At 46.1% G+C, this 19,847-nt stretch overlaps 1 protein-coding gene across 3 annotated transcripts in view; it reads right to left on the bottom strand.

The window, feature by feature from the left end:
- The window catches only part of SACS (sacsin molecular chaperone), an 81,371-nt gene that overhangs the window by 21,164 nt on the left and 40,360 nt on the right, over window positions 1-19,847 (bottom strand). For all 3 annotated transcript variants that reach the window (XM_060394094.1, XM_060394096.1, XM_060394095.1), the window contains 6 exons: window positions 12,294-12,381; window positions 10,045-10,130; window positions 9,264-9,375; window positions 6,462-6,608; window positions 3,004-4,498; window positions 2,202-2,293 (listed from right to left, as the gene is read on the bottom strand). In XM_060394094.1, the coding sequence (XP_060250077.1) occupies window positions 2,202-2,293; window positions 3,004-4,498; window positions 6,462-6,608; window positions 9,264-9,375; window positions 10,045-10,130; window positions 12,294-12,381 (2,020 nt within the window). The remainder of the gene's footprint in view (window positions 1-2,201; window positions 2,294-3,003; window positions 4,499-6,461; window positions 6,609-9,263; window positions 9,376-10,044; window positions 10,131-12,293; window positions 12,382-19,847) is intronic.

The raw sequence follows: 19,847 nt of genomic DNA, 5'->3' as shown, positions 1-19,847 counted from the left end.
CACTGGTTCCTCTCTGCAGCTTCCTTCACCAACTGGAGTCCTAGGAAAGGAAAGCAAAGGGGTCATTACTGAGTCCCCACTGGCCCTACACCATAATGTTCTCCAAGCAGTAAATCTGTTCATTGGGATAAAGTGACATCAAAAATGCATTTCTGTGTGAAACTAATGATACAAAACAACAGGAAGGATGCCTGGGAGGCAGTCCCTTCACCACATGGTCAGCTAAAGACACCAGAAAGGCTAGAGACCAGGATGATTAAATAATCACAAGGGTGGCAGGCTAATATTAATACTTAAATCCAGATAAGTTGACAGTGAAGACAACTCCTGGGATAACTAGCTGCACATCACAGGTGATAATAACAGCAAAGACATCCCTTCTAGTGTAGAACCGGGAACCAGAGATAAAACACGGAGTTTACAGATGATTCCAAAATAACAAATCAGAACTCATAGTAGATGAGAAAATGAGAATATACACAGAGTGGGACGACTCAGCTTTACAAAGATGTCAAATTACTGAGTTAACAATAGATAAATGTAACTCATCCCAAAAATATTACAATAGGTCCCCACTCATGCGAGGCTAGAGAAGAGGTTGTGGCCATGCCCTGTGCCACAAAGTACTTGAAAATTCTAAGTAAGACCAACATTATCCTGCTGGTCTTCTACCCTTTGAACCTGATTTGATTCTGAATTATTTTCAACTGATTTCCAACTCCCTACCTACCTCAGAAACTAATGCACATGAACAAAAATTCTCCCTTCAAAACAAAGTGAAACCACACAATGAAATAGCACAGCTGTGAGAAAGAACGGTCTGCAACTGCGGACACCAAACTAGACGATCCCAAATTCAGGGCAAGTGACTGCAGCAGACTGTGGGCACATGGATTCCCCCCACAGGAAGCCCCGAGTCCATCTGTGCTGTCGAGAGTCAGGGTCACAGTTGCCCTTGGGTGGTCGGGACTATCTCGGAGAGGCAGCCAGTCTTCTGGTTCTGATCTGGGCGTGTTCTCCTTATAAACTTCCAGGCCTATGTTTAAGATAAGTATACTTTTCTGTGTGTACACTGTATTGCAATGTAATGTTTTACATAAGAAGCTAATAGAGAACTTGGGAAGTAAGAACTTGTAAAACTTTGGAGCAGAGAATGGCAGAGTCATAGGAAAGAATCCACATTTAGACTCCCCACAAGGCTCTTCTAAAGCTCCTGACACAGGGAACAGCAGCGTCCGGACCCCCTCCAGCTCACACCGCATTGCCCACAGCCTCCCTGAACTCCATCCTGAATCAACAACCCCAAGCCCCAACTCCTTTTGCTTCCATTTACAGGAATGAAGGTGCATGACCATTAGCAAGCTTTCCTTTAGCCGTTACCTTTGAAAACAAACCAGCACACAGTACAAAAGACAGGTCACAAAGAGCACGCTTTACAACCTTACCTAGTAGAACAAACCCAGAATTTTTCAGGCCAATATCTAACTTTAAAAAAAGTTCAATATCCTTCAATTTAAAAAAAAAAAAAGAGTGGCTGAAAGAATATAAACAAACAAACAAAAAGTTCAGGCAACAGTCTTACAAAGGTGCTCACAAAAGTTGAAAGATAAGGTTAAACAGAACCATGGTGATTTTTCCCCCAATTATTCTGTCTTTTCCTAAAAAGGACTCCCGATAGAGGACACCCATTCCTGCCTCGGCCCCAGAAGTCCTCCCGACCCTGATGCACAGGTCTCTTTTCAACGTGCAGGTCCCCAAAGCCACCCCAACACAACCACGTGGAACCCTGGAGGCAGGTGGTGTGGGGGCAGAGCAGGCAGACCCCGTCTCCCCTCGTGTGTCCACCTAACCCACAGCAGTGCTCTCACCGCCACGCGGGCCACCAGGGAGGAGGCCGGGGGCAAAAATGGGGAAAGAAATAGGGAAGTACTGCAGGCCCGTGAGGCACTGTGCAGCAGTGAGGACCACCGCCACACCCTAACCCTAAACACAGGTTTCTAAACACAGGACCACCTTTGCATTCGGACAGACGTCAGCATCCACGACTGACACATCTCAAAACACAAGTACATGAGGTTGAACTGTATGGAGCTGCTGACCAATAGGCAATTCCATATTCATTCAACTTAACAGGAAACACATAAATTGTTCACATTTTTATAATTACACTTATTTTTTAAAAGCTAAAATAGCTATAATACCTCGGGTTTGGGCAGCTTCCTTTAAAGCAGCTAGAAGGTGAGGCTTCAAGTTATCCAAAAGAAATCTTCCTTCCAGACCTGGGAAAAGGGACCTTAAAAGTGACAGAAATGCAGCAATTTTTAGTAGATAAGTCCAATGATATAATTTCAAGCCAGTTATATGTGCTCACTATTTTACCTAAGTTATAAGGCACACCTCAAATCACACGCAATCCTTGTAATCCAGTACTATCCAGGTGTGGCTTTAAACCCTGAGGCAGCATGCAAACCCAGGGACGGTCCAGAACACCTTAGAGAAACATGTACTGTATTCCCTGAAATGTCAATAGGCATCCTGAGCTATAATTGGGGTTTCCCTGGTAGTTCAGAAGTTAAAGCGTCTGCCTGCAATGCTGGAGACCCGAGCTCGATCCCTGGGTTGGGAAGATCCCCTGGAGAAGAAAATGGCAACCCACTCCAGTATTCTTGCCTGGAGAATCCCATGGACGGAGGAGCCTGGTGGACTACAGTTCACAGGGTGGCAGAGTCGGAGACGACTGATCGACTTCACTTTCTTATTTTGGTGAATTTATTTTCATCAAAATAATTTCCTTTTGACTAAATTTAGTTATTACTAGCTCTTTGCAGCCATTCTTTTCTACGTTGTTATTAGAATTTCCAGGAACAAGGGCTTGGACCGCTTTTTAACGGATAAACATATGCAGGCCCTTCCACCTTAGAACGTAACGGTGTGTTCTTTCTAACGGAGCAGCTCCGCAGAGCCCCCTAAGGCCGCACGCACTCTGACTTGTGCCCCGCCTACCTGGGGTGCTCCTCTGAGGCGATGTAGATCACGTCCTGGTCGCAGGCAGACGAGGAGAAGGGAACGAAGGCCCCGCTCTGCAGCGGCAGCAGCTCCAGCCCCAGCAGCTCGCCGTAGGCCTGGTCGGAGAGCACGAACTCCAGCAGATGCAGCCTCTCGGGCGTACCCGCGCCGCCCAGGCCCGCCTTCCGCAGCACCTGCCGGGTCCACGCAGGCGTCACCTGCGTCAGCGGCCCGGCGCTGGAGGCCATGAGCTGCGCGGCGGCAGCCAGGTGGGCCGGGGCCCGGACCACCTCCTTCCCCGAGCGCTGCAGGAAGCGGAGCACGGCCGGGGCGTAGTCCAGGCCCTCGTCCAGATCCGAGAAGCATGCCTGCTCCAGGGGGACCCAGTGGCCGCCCAGGGAGGGCAGCACCTCGTGCTGGAAGAGCTCCTGGAACAGCGGCTCCAGCGCCGGCCGCCAGGGCAGCTTGACCTGCGCAGCATCCGGCCACAGCCCGTAGACCCCGGCCACCGAGAGCGGCAGCCTGGGGCTGCAGCCAGCCCGCAGGCGGGCAATGGCGTCGAGGATGAGGGCGGCGTAGGCCCTGGGCACCACGCTCAGCACGAGCAGCTCGTTCCACACGGCGGCCGGGTCCCTCCACTGGTCCAGCTCCCGCCACTTGATGCTCCTGCGGTTGTCCGTCAGGCCGAAGAAGCCGCTGACGTGGACCGGGAGTCCAGTCCGGCTCTCCTCGCCGGGCGGTAGGGGGAGGAAGCAGAAGGCTTTCCCTGAGAACCCAGCCGCAGCGCCTCCGGCCCCGTTCTCCTCGGCGGGGCCCGGCAGGGGCGTGGCGATGCCGATGACTGGGACGAAGCGCAGCTCGTCGGCCAGCGCGTCCAGCTGCGCGCTCAGGCCCCGGCCGCCCACGCTGTTGCACACCAGCCAAGATGTTTCCCGGGGGCCCTGGGCGCCCCCGTCCTCCAGGACGATGCTCACGGGGTACGTGACGCACGTGACGCCGCCACTGGGCACCCGCTCACAGTAGTCACTGAGGGCGGCCCCCAGCGCCTCCACCGCCCCTGGCCGCTCTGGCGCCGGCGCTGCCGGCTCGTGGGCCGTCACTCTGAAGACCAGCTTCTCCGAGCCGTCGGCCTCGCGGACGTGCAGGGACACGCCCTGCACACTCTTCAGGAAGAGCAGCACCGTGTCCGCGTCCGCCTGGAAGGACTCAAACAGCTCCAGTACCTTCTGCTTGTTGTAGAGGGTCCCGCTGAGCTGGGAGGGCTGCTGCCGAAGCGGGAAACGGAAGAACGTTCCTGGGAAGCTGCCCTTCACAAACGTCTCCTTGGTGCTTCCAAAAAGGCCAATAAACGGCGCAAACTGGTCTGAAAGCTCGCTGATTTCTTTGCTGTCATCTCTGAGATTCCAACACTGGCCTGATTCGTGCGGACCGAACAGCGTCTGATGAGGATCTAACATGCCAATCTGGTCACCACTAAAGATGCAAGGAACATCTGCAGAGGAAAATTCAAGTCACCATCAACTCTGAGCTATACTGACACTGATAGTCACAATTACACTGCACAGTCACACGTGGAGAAGCGTGAGCCACAGGATTCTAAACAGAGTTATCTTAAAATGAACTAAGTCTTGCTTTGGACACATAATTCTTTGAATGCAAAAAGTGATTTCTCTTTAGATTCAAAAAGCACCAGGCATTGAGAGGCTTTAAGGGATTATTGTGAAAACCTAAGATGTATCTTCAAGCATTTACTAAATTAATTAAAATACATAAGGAATATTTGGATATTTACACTCTCCCTATAGCCTTGTGAACCCAACTAAACAGAACAGAGTTGTAGCCTGTGTGCAAAACAAAATTTCAACCACAGATTCTCTGAGAGAATGAGAAAGAACAGGTGATCTCAAGCATGCGTCCTGGAGTGAGTCTGAAATGGACAGTGACTTGAGTTCGTAACCTTCACACAAGACCTCTATGGGGTCCACCTGTGACACGCAGGGTCACCGACTACAGGCTTAGGCATCACAAGCACCAAATCCTGAGCTCTGGGGTATTTTCAGTAGGAAATGTTATATCCACCAGCCTACCACCACGTCCAGTCAAGAAGGCTGGTCCATAGACCCCCACTGTCCACAGTCCCATCTGCACTCCCATTACTGAAACTATGTCAGGGAGAAGCCTGGTGGCTGGAGAGCAGAATGCATGACCTTGGCAAGTCCTTGGATTAGAGGCCAGCACCCAGGGAACCCATCCCACAAAAGTGTGCTGGTTATCAAACAGGGAACAAACCCACATTGAGAGCAGATACCGGCCGCCAGGGGACTCTCTGGACAATACACCCCTGACAACAGGCTCCATGCTTATGCAACGCACAACTGTGTCCCCATAAAATTTAAAAACTACTGCATGTCACAGATGTGAGGAGTAACTCACAAACAGTTGAACACATGACTGTTAATATTCACATAGTTGTTACATAACATAATGACTTCATCAGTTTTATTATGTAATACATAATATTACTTAACACAATACTATACATTATAACACTGTGCATGCAATTTTAAAAATAGGTTTGCTAAAAATGGGCCATGGTGAGGATGCTTCTGCGTCCCACTTGCTCAGGGCAGTCCTAATTCGGGCCAGTGGCCAAGAATAATATCACTTCTTAACCCTCAGGACTACCCCAGTTTGGGCGATCGATTAAGTGTTATTCTAGCAACAGCTAGAACTCTGCCAGCACAGCCCCTTCTTCTCCTACAAGTTCAAAATGCAAAAACAGTTCCAAATTAAGCCATAACTGGTGCTGATTTCATTAAAAGCTTTATCACAAAACCACAGTAAATACTAAGAGCTCTGGTTCCAGAAGAACAGCCCTAAAAGTTACAAGTATTTCCTAGTGTAACTGAATCAGAAACCTCGTATTCTTTCTAGATTCCAAACATGACTTTAAAGTAATCATCAAAATACTCAAGTTTAAGAAGAGCATAATTTCTATAGGGAAAGTGAGAAACCAAGATCATTTTAAAGTTCTCTGTGTCAGTTACATACCATTGGATATTATATTTCCTTCTTCCTGTTATTTAAAAATATGTACAAGAAAATCTGTGAAAACCAGTTTGCCTGACTCAAAAATTTGCAGTACAAAAGTTTTTAGAGTAACAATTTTGTGTAGGCTTTCAACTGCTGACGTAGTAGGCTTTCAACTGCTGACGTAAAGTCTCAAACTTCACATAAAATGACTGACTATACTACATTGATTCCACCTGAAATGATGACATTAACTTTTGCATCACACGATGAAGATTTGATACGGTTACCAAGGTAACTAGAGAAAACACAAGACACACTGAAATTTCATCAGCATTCAATATCGTCTCTGAAGTTTACCCAATTCTATCCAAAGCAGAGGCTAAAATAACTGAATCTCAAGACTGAAAAGCCAAATACCACACCTGTGATATGATAGACAGAATTGAAGCCAATTCCAAATCTTCCAACCTTCAAAGGGTCGTCCTTCTTCCTGCTCCGCGCTATTTCCTGAATGCCGTGCCAGTCCTCTGGGGTGAACACCGCATTGTTGTACACGTAGAGAGCGGGCCCTGGGGGTCAAGATGCACAGGCAGGGGCTGAGAAAGAAGGGAGCCTGGACACTCACTCCTGCTACACAAACTTCCTCTGTGTAATAATGCTTATTTGATGAAAAGACAGAAAGAACTGAAAACAGTGACTGATCCAGTATCACTGTTTGGTTGCTCTCACAATAAAAACAGAAATTATAAATTAATGGTAAAAATGACCAGCACAAGAAATATAGTATTGTTGACCCAAAATCCAAAAAGGAAAAATTATAGTGCTTAGATACTCAAAACACAGCGTGAACAAGAAAGTTAATCACCATGTACTACTTTGTAAAACTTGACCCTAAGTAACATATTTACTTATATATTTTTATAAATGGAATTACCTATAAATATACTGAGAAGACTAAAGGAACCATGTTAAAATAATGCTTTTCATGTGCCTATGAATTCAAGCACAGATATGGGGATGCTGGTCATAATGTATGTTACAAAAATGGCATGACTGTAAAATATCTGTAAAATAGTCAAAGTAGAGACATGAAAAAGTAAAGCCTAAGAGGTTACTACAGGAAGGTTGACCATGTGGAGATCATGGTGTGTCCCACATAGCAGGAAGGGTGTGGGTGGGCTCTGGGAGCCCCCGGCTTCTGGGAGCCCCAGCCCTTCCTTCACTTGTAGCTCCTAATTAACTACACCCTTGAAGTCCTTAGTAAAGTGAGAAACTGAGGAAATCTCTTATTTTTCTGCATTGGATCTCTCTCATTGGACACATTCTGAGTCTTCTGTCTTCTCATTACATAAAAGAAACCAAAACAAGTTGAACTCAAGAGTTCTCATCTACAACACTAAGCGTCTGTAAAGGGGAAAAAACTGTAACCCAAGAAGATGACACCAGCCAAGACAACACTCTTGTCTGAATGTGAGGAAAACCCCTCACACAGCATGAGCACAATAGACGTGAGCTAAAGGATCACCAGGGCTTCCCTGGTGGCTCGGAAGGTAAAGCATCTGCCTACAGTGTGAGAGACCTGGGTTCGATCCCTGGCTCAGGAAGATCCCCTGGAGAAGGAAATGGCAACCCACTTCAGTACGCTTGCCTGGAAAATCCCATGGACCAAGGAGCCTGGTAGGCTACAATCCATGGGGTCGAAAAGAGTCAGACATGAACTGAGTGACTAACACTATAGTCCATGGGGTCACAAAGACTCAGACACAACTGAGCAACTTTCACTTTCAAAGAGATCAAAATCATGTCCAGCTCCTTCTGGACGTCCAAGTTTTAAAAATCTGTATAATGTGACATCACTCACACAGCTAAATAACCATTTCACATATTTTTTAAAAACTGAAGTGAAGTCAGGGCTGGAAGCAAAAACTAGACATGAGAGAGCCGAGAAGCAAAACACTTCTAGGATCTCTTCCCATTTACAGCTCTACAGGACACTCCAACCAGCAGAATGATGCCAGACAGAGAGCATGGCGACACACGCGAGCTCCTGGGACCCTCAAGAGTAACTGGGGGTGGCCGTGTCCTCGCCAGTCCATGGACGAGCAGGCTGACATGCCGCTGGGCTCAAGCTCCACTCAGGCCCAGGGAGGAACTTGAGGGGCAGAGCTGACACTGGGTACCAGCACCCGTGGACATGGAGCACGGGCAGCCCCAAGCAGGATCAGGACTTAGACAGAAGTCTGTCACATTTACACCGAGTGTCTTTCAACAATGCTTATACCACAGACTCTCAGGGCCAGGAAACCTACTGGTTTCATCCTCTCACTGTAAAACTGAGCTTGCCCGAGATCAGCGAAGGTGGCAGGAGTCAGGACTAGAGTGAAAACCTCTTGACATGTTACATCTCATCTCCTTATGGAATAAAAAAACAATACAACTTCCATATCACAAGGATAAACATATGAGCTATCATAAATGCTAAATATTTAGTATTTAAATACTTAACAATAATGTTGATTATCCTCCTAAATCATAAAACATCTTTTAAAGAATATGTGATTTACACCTCTGTAAAAAAATGTGTCATGAAAGTCTGACTTGAGTTTCCCTTTTCTCAATGACTTTCCACCACAGTCATTCACAATCATTCTGTAGACTTTAAAGCTGCTCTGCAAGTGATGAATTCCCTTTTCAACACAGCACTTCACAGCGCAGGGCTTCGGGAGTCCTTGTGTTAGTTACGGTTCCTACTGTCTTTCCTTTCATTCTCCTTACTCTACCCTTTCCTTTAGTCTTTCTTCCCACCTCCCTTCAAAATACTCCAAGGGCACCTCTCACAGCAGAAAGTAAGATACAAAACCACAGCTTCTAACTTCTTTCCAAATGCAGAGGACTGTTCTCTTTGGAAAGGGTGCCATTCTGTCTTGCTAACAATATAAAAGGCTCACAAGTTTACTGAATAGAATAAGAGGTTTACGTATTTACATTGTTTGTTCCTCTGAGTTTTAGGATTTTTATTCTTTTCTGTTCTGTAAAAATACCAACTAGCAGACACTTGCCCATGAAAAGCAGAGAAAACCTCTGAAGAAGTGGAGTTAAATATGCAGAGAAGTGAAGGAGAGGTGGTAATGCGACCGTGCACTGAACACTGTACTGTAAACCACGAAAAGTCACCTGTTAGTACACAGAATAAAACGTGTCCCTGACTAATGACTGACCCTTACCCTGATATTGTGCCATATCTTTCGACCAAAGAGTCTGTGTTCCATACTGAGTCTCATCATACAAGAACTTAACTTCTGTGGCCCCAGCATCCTCTGCATTCTGAATTAATTCCTAGAAATACACCAGAAAGAGTAATATTTAATAAAACAGTAATCTACTGCCCACCTTGTATTCACCTCGAATATGCAAAAAGCATTTACACATAAGTAAAGGAAACCCACTATCTGGATCACGAGCAGGTCTTTGTAGGTTTGCTTGTTTAGTTTGTTTGTTTAATGAGTGTATTCAAACTAAAGGATATATCGTAAATACAAATACTGAACTGAAAAAATTATCCTTTTAAATACACTCACCCAAAAAGCAAACTTCTAAATCCAGGAGTCAAGCAGGCATGGGTTCATGGCCCCTGAATGTGGGTTTAGTATTATTTAATTTGGTCAGCTGGTTGGTTTGCGATGCTCCTGCACAATGTTTTACATAAATTCACAAAATTACAATATGTAATTATATAAAAATTGCCCCAAAAAAGCATTTGTAGAGTGACACTGCTTGACTCCCGCACACAGGGGCCCCTTTGCCTCTGAACCCTCACACATTCATGCCAACTGCATCTCAAGCCGTCCTGTTCAGCATACGCACGGCAGGTGCAGAGGGAAACAGATACAGCCATTGAAATCTAGACAAAGCTTTAAAATGAAAACATGAACAGGACTTCCTGGTAATCTCTCTCATCTCATGGTTACCAGCATGGAGGTGCACATGCATGCAACCCTGCCCTACCTTCAGAATCTGCCCTCCTTCTGGGTACCGTCTCAAGATGTCCTTGAGGAAGTCCACAAGCGGTGGCGTTGTTTGACCAAATCGACCTAAAAGACAGAACACATTTAACATGATTGTTATTAAGTCATTAATAGCCTTTACAAATGATGAATACCATTTGGTTCTTAGAGACAGTCAGTCAGTCAGTCAGTCAGTTCAGTTGATCAGTCATGTCCGACTCTCTGCGACCCCATGAATCACAGCACGCCAGGCCTCCCTGTTCATCACCAACTCCCAGAGTTCACTCAGACACATCCATTGAGTCAGTGATGCCATCCAGCCATCTCATCCTCGGTCGTCCCCTTCTCCTCCTGCCCCCAATCCCTCCCAGCATCAGAATCTTTTCCAATGAGTCAACTCTTTGCATGAGGTGGCCAGAGTACTGGAGTTTCAGCTTTAGCATCATTCCTTCCAAAGAAATCCCAGGGCTGATCTCCTTCAGAATGGACTGGTTGGATCTCCTTGCAGTCCAAGGGGCTCTCAAGAGTCTTCTCCAACACCACAGTTGAAAAGCATCAATTCTTCAGCGCTCAGCTTTCTTCACAGTCCAACTCTCACATCCATACATGACCTCAGAAAAAACCATAGCCTTGACTAGACGGACCTTTGTTGACAAAGTAATGTCTCTGCTTTTCAATATGCTATCTAGATTGGTCATAACTTTTCTTCCAAGGAGTGTCTTTTAATTTCATGGCTGCAGTAACCATCTGCAGTGATTTTGGAGCCCCCAAATATAAAGTCTGACACTGTTTCCACTGTTTCCCCATCTATTTCCCATGAAGTGATGGGACCAGATGCCATGATCTTTGTTTTCTGAACGTTGAGCTTTAAGCCAACTTTTTCACTCTCCACTTTCACTTTCATCAAGAGGCTTTTTAGTTCCTCTTCACTTTCTGCCATAAGGGTGGTGTCATCTGCATATCTGAGGTTATTGATATTTCTCCCAGCAATCTTGATTCCAGCTTGTGCTTCTTCCAGCCCAGCGTTTCTCATGATGTACTCTGCATATAAGTTAAATAAGCAGGGTGACAATATACAGCCTTGACATACTCCTTTTCCTATTTGGAACCAGTCTGTTGTTCCATGTCCAGTTCTAACTGTTGCTTCCTGACCCGCATAAAGGTTTCTCAAGAGGCAGGTCAGGTGGTCTGGTATTCCCATCTCTTTCAGAATTTTCCACAGTTTATTGTGATCCACACAGTCAGAGACAGTAAAGCTGTGCAATTCTGACTTCATACACGTCACTGCAGCCCTCTGGTATGAAAACCTACCTGACTACACAGCTTCAGTACAAAGTAGAGTAGACTCAATTTTATCAAATCTCAAGCTTCTTAATTAAATTACAAATTTGGGTTTTAAAAAAATATCCTAAATGTCACATAAGATTATTAACTCAAAAATAAAGAGCATGGGGTGCTGCTATTTTCCAAAGCAAATGAAATAAATGGCGCTATTTTATGGGTGCTTTGGAGGTGGTTTTCGTCACTAAGTCGTGTCTGACTCTTTGTAACCCTATTGACTGCAGCCCGCCAGGCTCCTCTGTCCATGGGATTCTTCAGGCAAGAATACTGGAGTGGGTTGCCATTTCCTTCTCCAGGGGATCTTCCCAACCCAGGGACTGAACCTGTGTCTCCTGAATTGCAGGCAAATTCTTTACTGCTAAACCACCAGAGAAGTCTCTGCAGCTAAGAAAGAAGCCAGAGATGGAAGTGCCTGTCATGCCAGCCTTAATATTCTCAAATCAACCACTGTTCTCACTGTTCTGAAATGTGGCACAGGCAGCATCCCAATGGCTGCCTGGTTCCCATACCCTCTGTCTCTCCTAAACTGGAGACTTTCAGGACAGGCCATCAGGTCACCTTCAGACAGGGGACAGCAAAGTGTAGGGAGAATGGGGGAGGGAAAGTAATTTCCTAGACGCACAGAAAAAACACATGTTTATAAGCAAAAACGAAATCTGTGCTGACAACAAAACCTCAGTCTTAATTAATCTGCATCTTTCTGGTACAACAACCCACCCCCACCAAGCCCCACAGGACCCAACCAGCAGACCGCTCACCCCAGGGGAGGCTCACTCCACCCATGTGTGCTTCTCCGACCCTGACATGCCCTCATCGCATCCCAGTGGTATGTACTTTCATTTCATTTTTAAAACATTATCTTTATGCAATTAAAAATGGAATTGACTCCTAGTAAAGTCAACGGTATACCTCCTCCTTTTAAGCCTTTTGATTGAAGGTTTACAAAAAGATGACAGTTCTGGTAGGTCAGATCTCCAATCTTGATCCAGTCAGATAACTGAAAAAAAGAAAATGTATGAAAAGCAATATAGTTCCTACTTCTATAAATTCAAAACTTTACCTCATTCTGTTTCGCTTAAATAATGTTTGTTAAGTGTTCTAATCAGGAAATAAGTTGCTCTGGAGAAGTGAATATTTCAGAGAACAAAATTTAGTCAAAAATTTTATTTAAAAATTTAAATGGCTCTTCCTTGTGTGCATGCATCAGTCACTCAGTCATGTCCGACTCTTTGCGACTCTGTGGATTGTGGCCATGGGTTTCTCTGTCCATGGGATTCTCTAGGCAAGAATACTGGAGTGGCTTGCCGTTTCCTCCTCCAGGGGATCTTCCCCACCTTTAGGGATTGAACCAGCATCTCCTGCCTCTCCTGCATTAGCAGGTGGGTTCTTCACCACAGGGCCACCTGGTTTTTCCTTAAGTAATTACAAATAAAGAGACAGGGACACAAGCCATGGAAGAAAAGCACCAAGGCCAAGAGACTGTTAACACTGTTCCAGTGCTTCAGTTGGATGATGGGTTCATGGCTGTTCATTCTATTAATAATTAATTGATGACTAAAAGAGAGCTATGCACAAGCCAAGGATTAGTAGTCCAACTCAGTTAGCTAAGGTACATTTAAAGAAGAATGGCAGGAAGGGAAGCAGAAGTCTGTAACATAGGACCATGTCTCCAGGTTTTAAGGAGGACTTGAAAGGAAGAACACACGCTGTAGAACCCTGTTAGTGACAACAGACGTGACTGGCTGTGTGACTCCGACACTGGATGCTTCTGGCAGATTGTAATCAGTGGCCTATCTCAGGCAGTGATTCTCCCAAAGAGAAGCCAAGCAGCAGAGAGAACCCAGCAGTGTACCTGTGTTCCCTCCTGAGCCTACCAAGATCTGGGGGTTCTGCTTGGGCCTCTCCCTTGAGACCTTAAGTCAGTCAACCAAGCAAAGCTGGTCATATCCATCTCCAGAGGCAATGAAACCTTAAAAGTTGCCCATTTCAGTCATTGTATTTTGTTTTTAGAACAGAATGATTACAAAATAACTTGAACATTTGGGTCTCTGTTCAGGTCAGCCCTGCTGCTGCTGCTGCTAAGTCAATTCAGTCATGTCCAACTCTGTGTGACCCCATAGACGGCAGCCCACCAGGCTCCCCCGTACCTGGGATTCTCCAGGCAAGAACACTGGAGTGGGTTGCCATTTCCTTCTCCAGCGCATGAAAGTGAAAAGTGAAAGGGAAGTTGCTCAGTCGTGTCCAACTCTTCCTCCTCGTGTCCTACCAGGCTCCTCCTGGGAGCCTGGGATTTTCCAGGCAAGAGTACTGGAGTGGGGTGCCATTGCCTTCTCCGTCAGGTCAGCCCTAGTCTTCTTTAAAAACCTCAGCAATACTCATTTTCATTTTCCATGAAACAATAATTGTGAAGCAAATACTATAATATTAACTGCATCTAGATCTCCCAATACTTTTTCCTTTGTTCAGTTGTCAAGAGCACAAGGAGTCTCTCAAGATTCAAGGGTTGATAGGCACGTCTCTGATGAGCTAAACGAAAGGTAACAATACTTCCCACATCCTGGTTTGAGGTTCAAGCAGATTTGGCTGGAGAAGAAAGAGTCAGGAAGACACATAGCTCTAGTGAGCAGTTTCCCTCTCTTCACGGGATAGGAGGTGGAGGGAACAACAACACACAGACCCCTTGCTTCCAGGAGAAGCAAGAGAGACAAGGAGGAGGAGGATGGCAGGGGAACTGGAAAGACTGAGGACCAAGTACTACAAGTACCCACTCCTAAGTACATAACCTACTAAAACCAGTTTCTTGCACACCATGAAATATTTAGAATGCTCACCAATAATTCAAATCTAAAAAGTTCTGAGCAGCACTGGATAAAGAGGAAAAGAAATCCACCTCTATGAAAGGTTCACTTACGTAAAAGAGACCATTCTTGACGGCACATGTTGGCATCACTAAGGTCACCAGTTCAGTAGAAGTCACAGCCCATCTGCTGCATCAGGAGAGAATTATACCCTCTGGTTGTTTTCTGGGAGAGCTCTAAACTTGAGTTCAAAGATCACCTTTACTAGTTTAAGTTCCTCTTTGTTTTAAAGAACTTTACATTTAACTTTCATTTATTCCCAATTGACAGCCTGACCAGTTCTTTCTGGCGTGAACTTTGGAATCAGATACACATGGGTATGAATCCTGATTGGATCCTTCATCTCTCTGAATCTTAGTTTTACTCTTCTGCAGGATGGACCAGTCACAACTCTCTCATGAGGCTGGCTGTCCTGCATAGTAAATGAGATGACATGGGCAAAGTCACCAGCAGAACAGTGTGTGGAACACAGTCAACTGCCCAGCAAACATTAATCATGTCCCCAGTGAGCTTACCAAGATGAAGAAGGAGAGAGGCCCTGATCAAGTGGTTCCCAAACTCATGGCCCCAGCCCTGAACTCTAGCCCTTGAGCTTCAGGACCAGATCCACAGCTATCTGTGGACCACCATGCCCTAGACCGTTAACACAGCAGAGACCTTAGAACTGGTTCGGTTCAGTTCAGTTCAGTCATTCAGTCATGTCCAACTCTTTGTGATCCCTTGGACTGCAGCATGCCAGGCCTCCCTGCCCATCACCAACTCCCAGAGTTCACTCAGGCTCATGTCCATTGAGTCAGTGATGCCATCCAACCACCTCATCCTCTGTCGTCCTCTTCTCCTCCTGACTTCAATCTTACCCAGCATCAGTCTTTCCCAATGAGTCAGTGCTTCACATCAGGTGGCCAAAGTATTGGAGTTTCAGCTTCAGCATCAGTCCTTCCAATGAATATTCAGGACTGATCTCCTTTAGGATGGACTGGTTGGATCTCCTTGCAGTCCAAGGGACTCTCAAGAGTCTTCTCCAACACCACAGTCCAAAAGCATCAATTCTTTGGCACTCAGCTTTCTTTATAGTCCAAATCTCACATCCATACATGACTACTGAAAAAACCATAGCCTTGACTAGACAGACCTTTGTTGGCAAAGTAATGTCTCTGCTTTTTAATATGCAGTCTAGGTTAGTCATAACTTTTCTTCCAAGGAGCAAGCATCTTTTAATTTCATGGTTGCAGTCACCATCTGCAGTGATTTTGGAGCCCCCAAGATAAAGTCTGTCACTGTTCCCACTGTTTCCTCATCTATTTGCCATGAAGTAATGGGACCAGATGCCATGATCTTAGTTTTCTGAATGTTGTTTTAAGCCAACTTTTTCACTCTCCACTTTCACTTTCATCAAGAGGCTCTTTAGTTCTTCTTCACTTTCTGCCATAAGGGTGGTGTCCTTTGCATATCTGAGGTTATTGATATTTCTCCAGAAATCTTAATTCCAGCTTGTGCTTCTTCCAGCTCAGCATTTCTCATGATGTGCTCTGTATATAAGTTAAATAAGCAGGGTGACAATATACTGCCTTGACGTACACCTTTCCCTATTTGGAACCAGTCTGTTGCTCCATGTCCAGTTCTAACTGTTGCTTCTTGACATGCATACAGATTTCTCAAGAGGCAGGTCAGATGATCTGGTATTCCTACTTCTTTAAGAATTTTCCAGAGTTTGTTGTGGTCCACACAGTCAAAGGCTTTGGCATAGTCAATAAAGCAGAAGTAGACATTTTTCTGTACTCTTTTGGTTTTTTGATGATCCAACAGATGTTGACAATTTGATCTCTGGTTCCTCTGCCTTTTCTAAATCCAGTTTGAACATCTGGAAGTTCACAGTTCATGTACTGATGAAGCCTGGTTTGGAGGATTTTGAGCATTACTTTGCTAGCGTGTGAGATGAGTGCAATTGTGCAGTAGTTTGAGCATTTTTTCGCATTGCCTTTCTTTGGGATAGGAATGAAAACTAACTTTTTCCAGTTCTATGGCCACTGCTGAGTTTTCCAAATTTGCTGGCATATTGAGTGCAGCACGTTTACAGCATCATTCTTTTAGGATTTGAAACAGCTCAACCAGAATTCCATCACCTCCACTAGCTTTGTTCGTAGTGATGCTTCCTAAGGCCCACTTGACTTCACGTCCCAGGATGTCTGGCTCTAGGTTAGTGATTATACCATCATGATTATCTGGGTCGTGAAGATCTTTTTTGTATAGTTCTTCTGTGTATTCTTGCCACCTCTTCTTAATATCTTCTACTTCTGAAGGGCAGAGAAGCCCCAGCAAGATGGTAGGCACTGGAGCGGCGGCTGCGCAGCACTCGAGCAACTGTGAGGAGATACCCTACGTCCAAGAACAAAGGAGAAGCCCCAGCAAAGTGGTAGGAGAGGAGAAGTCGCGTTTAGAATCAAACCCTATACCCGCCAGAGATGCTCAGAGGGCTCAAACAAACCTTGTGCACACCAGGACCCAGAGACCCACAGAGACTGAGAAAGAACTGTGTTTGAGCATCTCCTGTGGAGGCACGGTGGAGAAGGCAATGGCACCCCACTCCATTGCTCTTGCCTGGAAAATCCTATGGATGGAGGAGCCTGGTAGGCTGCAGTCCATGGGGTCTCTAGGAGTCAGACATGACTGAGTGTCTTCACTTTCACTTTTCACTTTCATGCACTGGAGAAGGAAATGGCAACCCACTCCAGTGTTCTTGACTGGAGAATCCCAGGGAAAGCACAGCCTAGCGGGCTACCATCTATGGGGTCACACAGAGTTGGACACAACTGAAGCAACTTAGCAGCAGCAGCAGCAGTAGTGGAGGTACAGGTCAGCAGTGGACTGCCACAGGAACAAGGGCTCTGGGTGCAGCAGACCTGGGTATGGCATAAGCCCTCTTGGAGGAGGTCTCCATTAACCCCACCATAGAGCTATCAGAACTTATACAGGACTGGGAAACAAACTCTTGGTGGGCACAAACAGAACCTTATGTGTACCAGGACTCAGGAGAAAGGAGCAGTGACCCCACAAGAGACTGACCCAGACTTGCCCATGAGCGTCCAGGAGTCTCTGGAGGAGGCGTGGGTCGGTGATGGCCTGCTACAGGGCTGGGGGCACTGAGTATAGCAGTGCATGCAGGGACCTTCTGAAGGAGATCACTATTATCCTTCGGACTTCTCAGGTGGCTTAGACGGTAAAGTGTCTGTCTACAGTGTGGGAGACCTGGGTTCGATCCCTGGGTCAGGAACATCCCATGGAGAAGGAAATGGCAATCCACTCCAGTACTATTGCCTGGAAAACCCCATGGACAGAGGAGCCTGGTAGGCTACAGTCCATGGGGTCGCGAAGAGTCGGACATGACTGAGCGACTTCATCATATCACCCATTATTCTTCATTACCTGCACCATAGTCTGGCCTCAGGTCAAACAACAGGGATGGAACACAGCCCCGCCCATCAACAGAAAATTGGATGAAAGATTGACTGAGCATGGCCCCGCCCATCAGAACAAGACCCCAGTTTCCCCCTCAGTCAGTCTCTCCTATCAGGAAGCTTCCATAAGCCTCTTAACCTTCTCCATCAGAGGGCAGACAGACTGAAAACCACAATCACAGGAAACTAACCAATATGATCATATGGGCCACAGCCTTATCTAACTCAATGAAACTATGAGCCATGCTGTGTAGGGCCACCCAAGACAGATGGGTCATGGCAGAGAGTTCCGACAAAACATGGTCCAGTGGAGAAGGGAATGGCAAACCACTTCAGTATTCTTGCCTTGAGAACCCCATGAACAGCACAACTGGTTAGAATTTATTTTATTCCACTGCTACCAGAATAAGAAAACAGAGTCTACCGTGTTACTTAATTTGGCCCCTGTTACCCACTGGTAATACAGAAACAGGATCTAGGTCACCCCCCTTTCCATGTTCTATCCTAACTGCTTAAGTCCTGCACAAGCTCAAACACACATAAAACCTGGGTCACCCTCACCCCTGACCTGCTCATCTCTGCCACCTGAGCATTATCCTCCAGTCCTGTTCAAGGCTTGTGAACATCCTTGGCAAGGCCTTCCCCTTTATTCTACATCCAACACTCACCCACCACTTCTCCCACTGTTTGCACAAATATACACGGCCATTTGGTACCACACAACCCTGTCTTTCACAAAGGCCCCCATGTATCCTTTCCTTTGGGTTTCAACTCTACAGCACAGGTCTGGAAGCTTACCACTTACACGAGCACAAGGTTCCTACCTAGACTCTCCACACCCACCCATTCAATCCAACTGCTCTGCACACCACACCCACGCCCACCACCCCACACGAGTGCTCTGCAGAGATGCATCCAGAAACCCTACCAATGGCAAGACTGAGCCACAACTGACTCTTTGGGTATGACCATACCTAGGGGATAAGATGACAAAGCAAATCCAGAGGAGCAACCAAAGAGGTAGATATAGGACCAGGAGAGGATGTGCAGGAAGGTCAAGAGATGGAGGCAGACGCAGAGAGAGAGGTAAGGCCGAGGAGCTTTTCTCCTCTGTCCTGTCCAGAGCCCTGATCCAGTCACTGACCACCACCAAAACCCCTGGGGACCAAGCAGTAGGAGGACTGAACATAAGAACAGGCTAACCTGAAACCTGTTTAAGCAGGCAAGAGACGGGAGGGTGCACCAGGCACCCTGAAGGCCAGAACTACATTGCGAGATTAAAAATCACAGGCACCAAGCATGTTGCCGATGTTTGTACTGGTATTAAAAGTAAAGAAATCTAGTACTTGAAATGCCATCCTGGGTACTCAAGCAGTCCTGTGTATCTGGTTCAACCCTTAAAAAGTGAAGATGTTTACAAGGATAAAATAAGAAGTTAATTTTTAGTAAAATGTCTTCATTTAACACCTCCTTTAAGAAAACTGCAGTACTTCCACCAGTCTTAAAAGTTATATATAACATGAAATACTCCTGTTTTCCAAAGTTCTGATTGAGTCATTCATTTGCATCTTATAAGTTTTCATATAAATTTATTCCTCAAAATAATGGCTTACATGTTAGAGTACGCCTGAAGACCTTCTCAGCCCTAAATTTCTGTGCTTCAAAAATGGGGGGAACTTCTAAAACATAAAAAGCTAAGGTACTGACCAAGATTCCAGTCAAATGCATAACAAAATCAGAAAAATATGAGTAATGATGAAGTCACTTCAGTGGTGATGGCTCCGAATAAGCAAACTAAAAAAAAAACAAAAAAAAAAAAAAAACCTCTTGCTATACCGCACATCAGAAAAGTATCTTAATTTCAGGAAGTGAAGATTCAGACAAAAAGGGAGAAGGGGATACAGTGCTGAAAAGGCAAATCGACAAAAATCTGAGCAGTGACAGGCGCACACAGCCACCTCATCTTATCCTTATTCTCAGAGAAGGATGACTTCCAGGAGGGCAGGAGCCTGGGGCCCCTGTCCCCGGCTTCTCGCTCCCAGACCCCGGTTCTCCAGTCCTCCACCTCCGTCCCTGATCCCCGCCCCCAAGCTCCGTCGTCCCAGGGCCCCGTCCCGGCCCCCCACCCACCCCCGATCCTTGTTCCCAGG

This window comes from Ovis aries, chromosome 10 (assembly GCF_016772045.2).
Source record: "Ovis aries strain OAR_USU_Benz2616 breed Rambouillet chromosome 10, ARS-UI_Ramb_v3.0, whole genome shotgun sequence".
NCBI lineage: Eukaryota > Metazoa > Chordata > Mammalia > Artiodactyla > Bovidae > Ovis > Ovis aries.
This window is presented reverse-complemented; position numbering and strand designations above follow the sequence as displayed.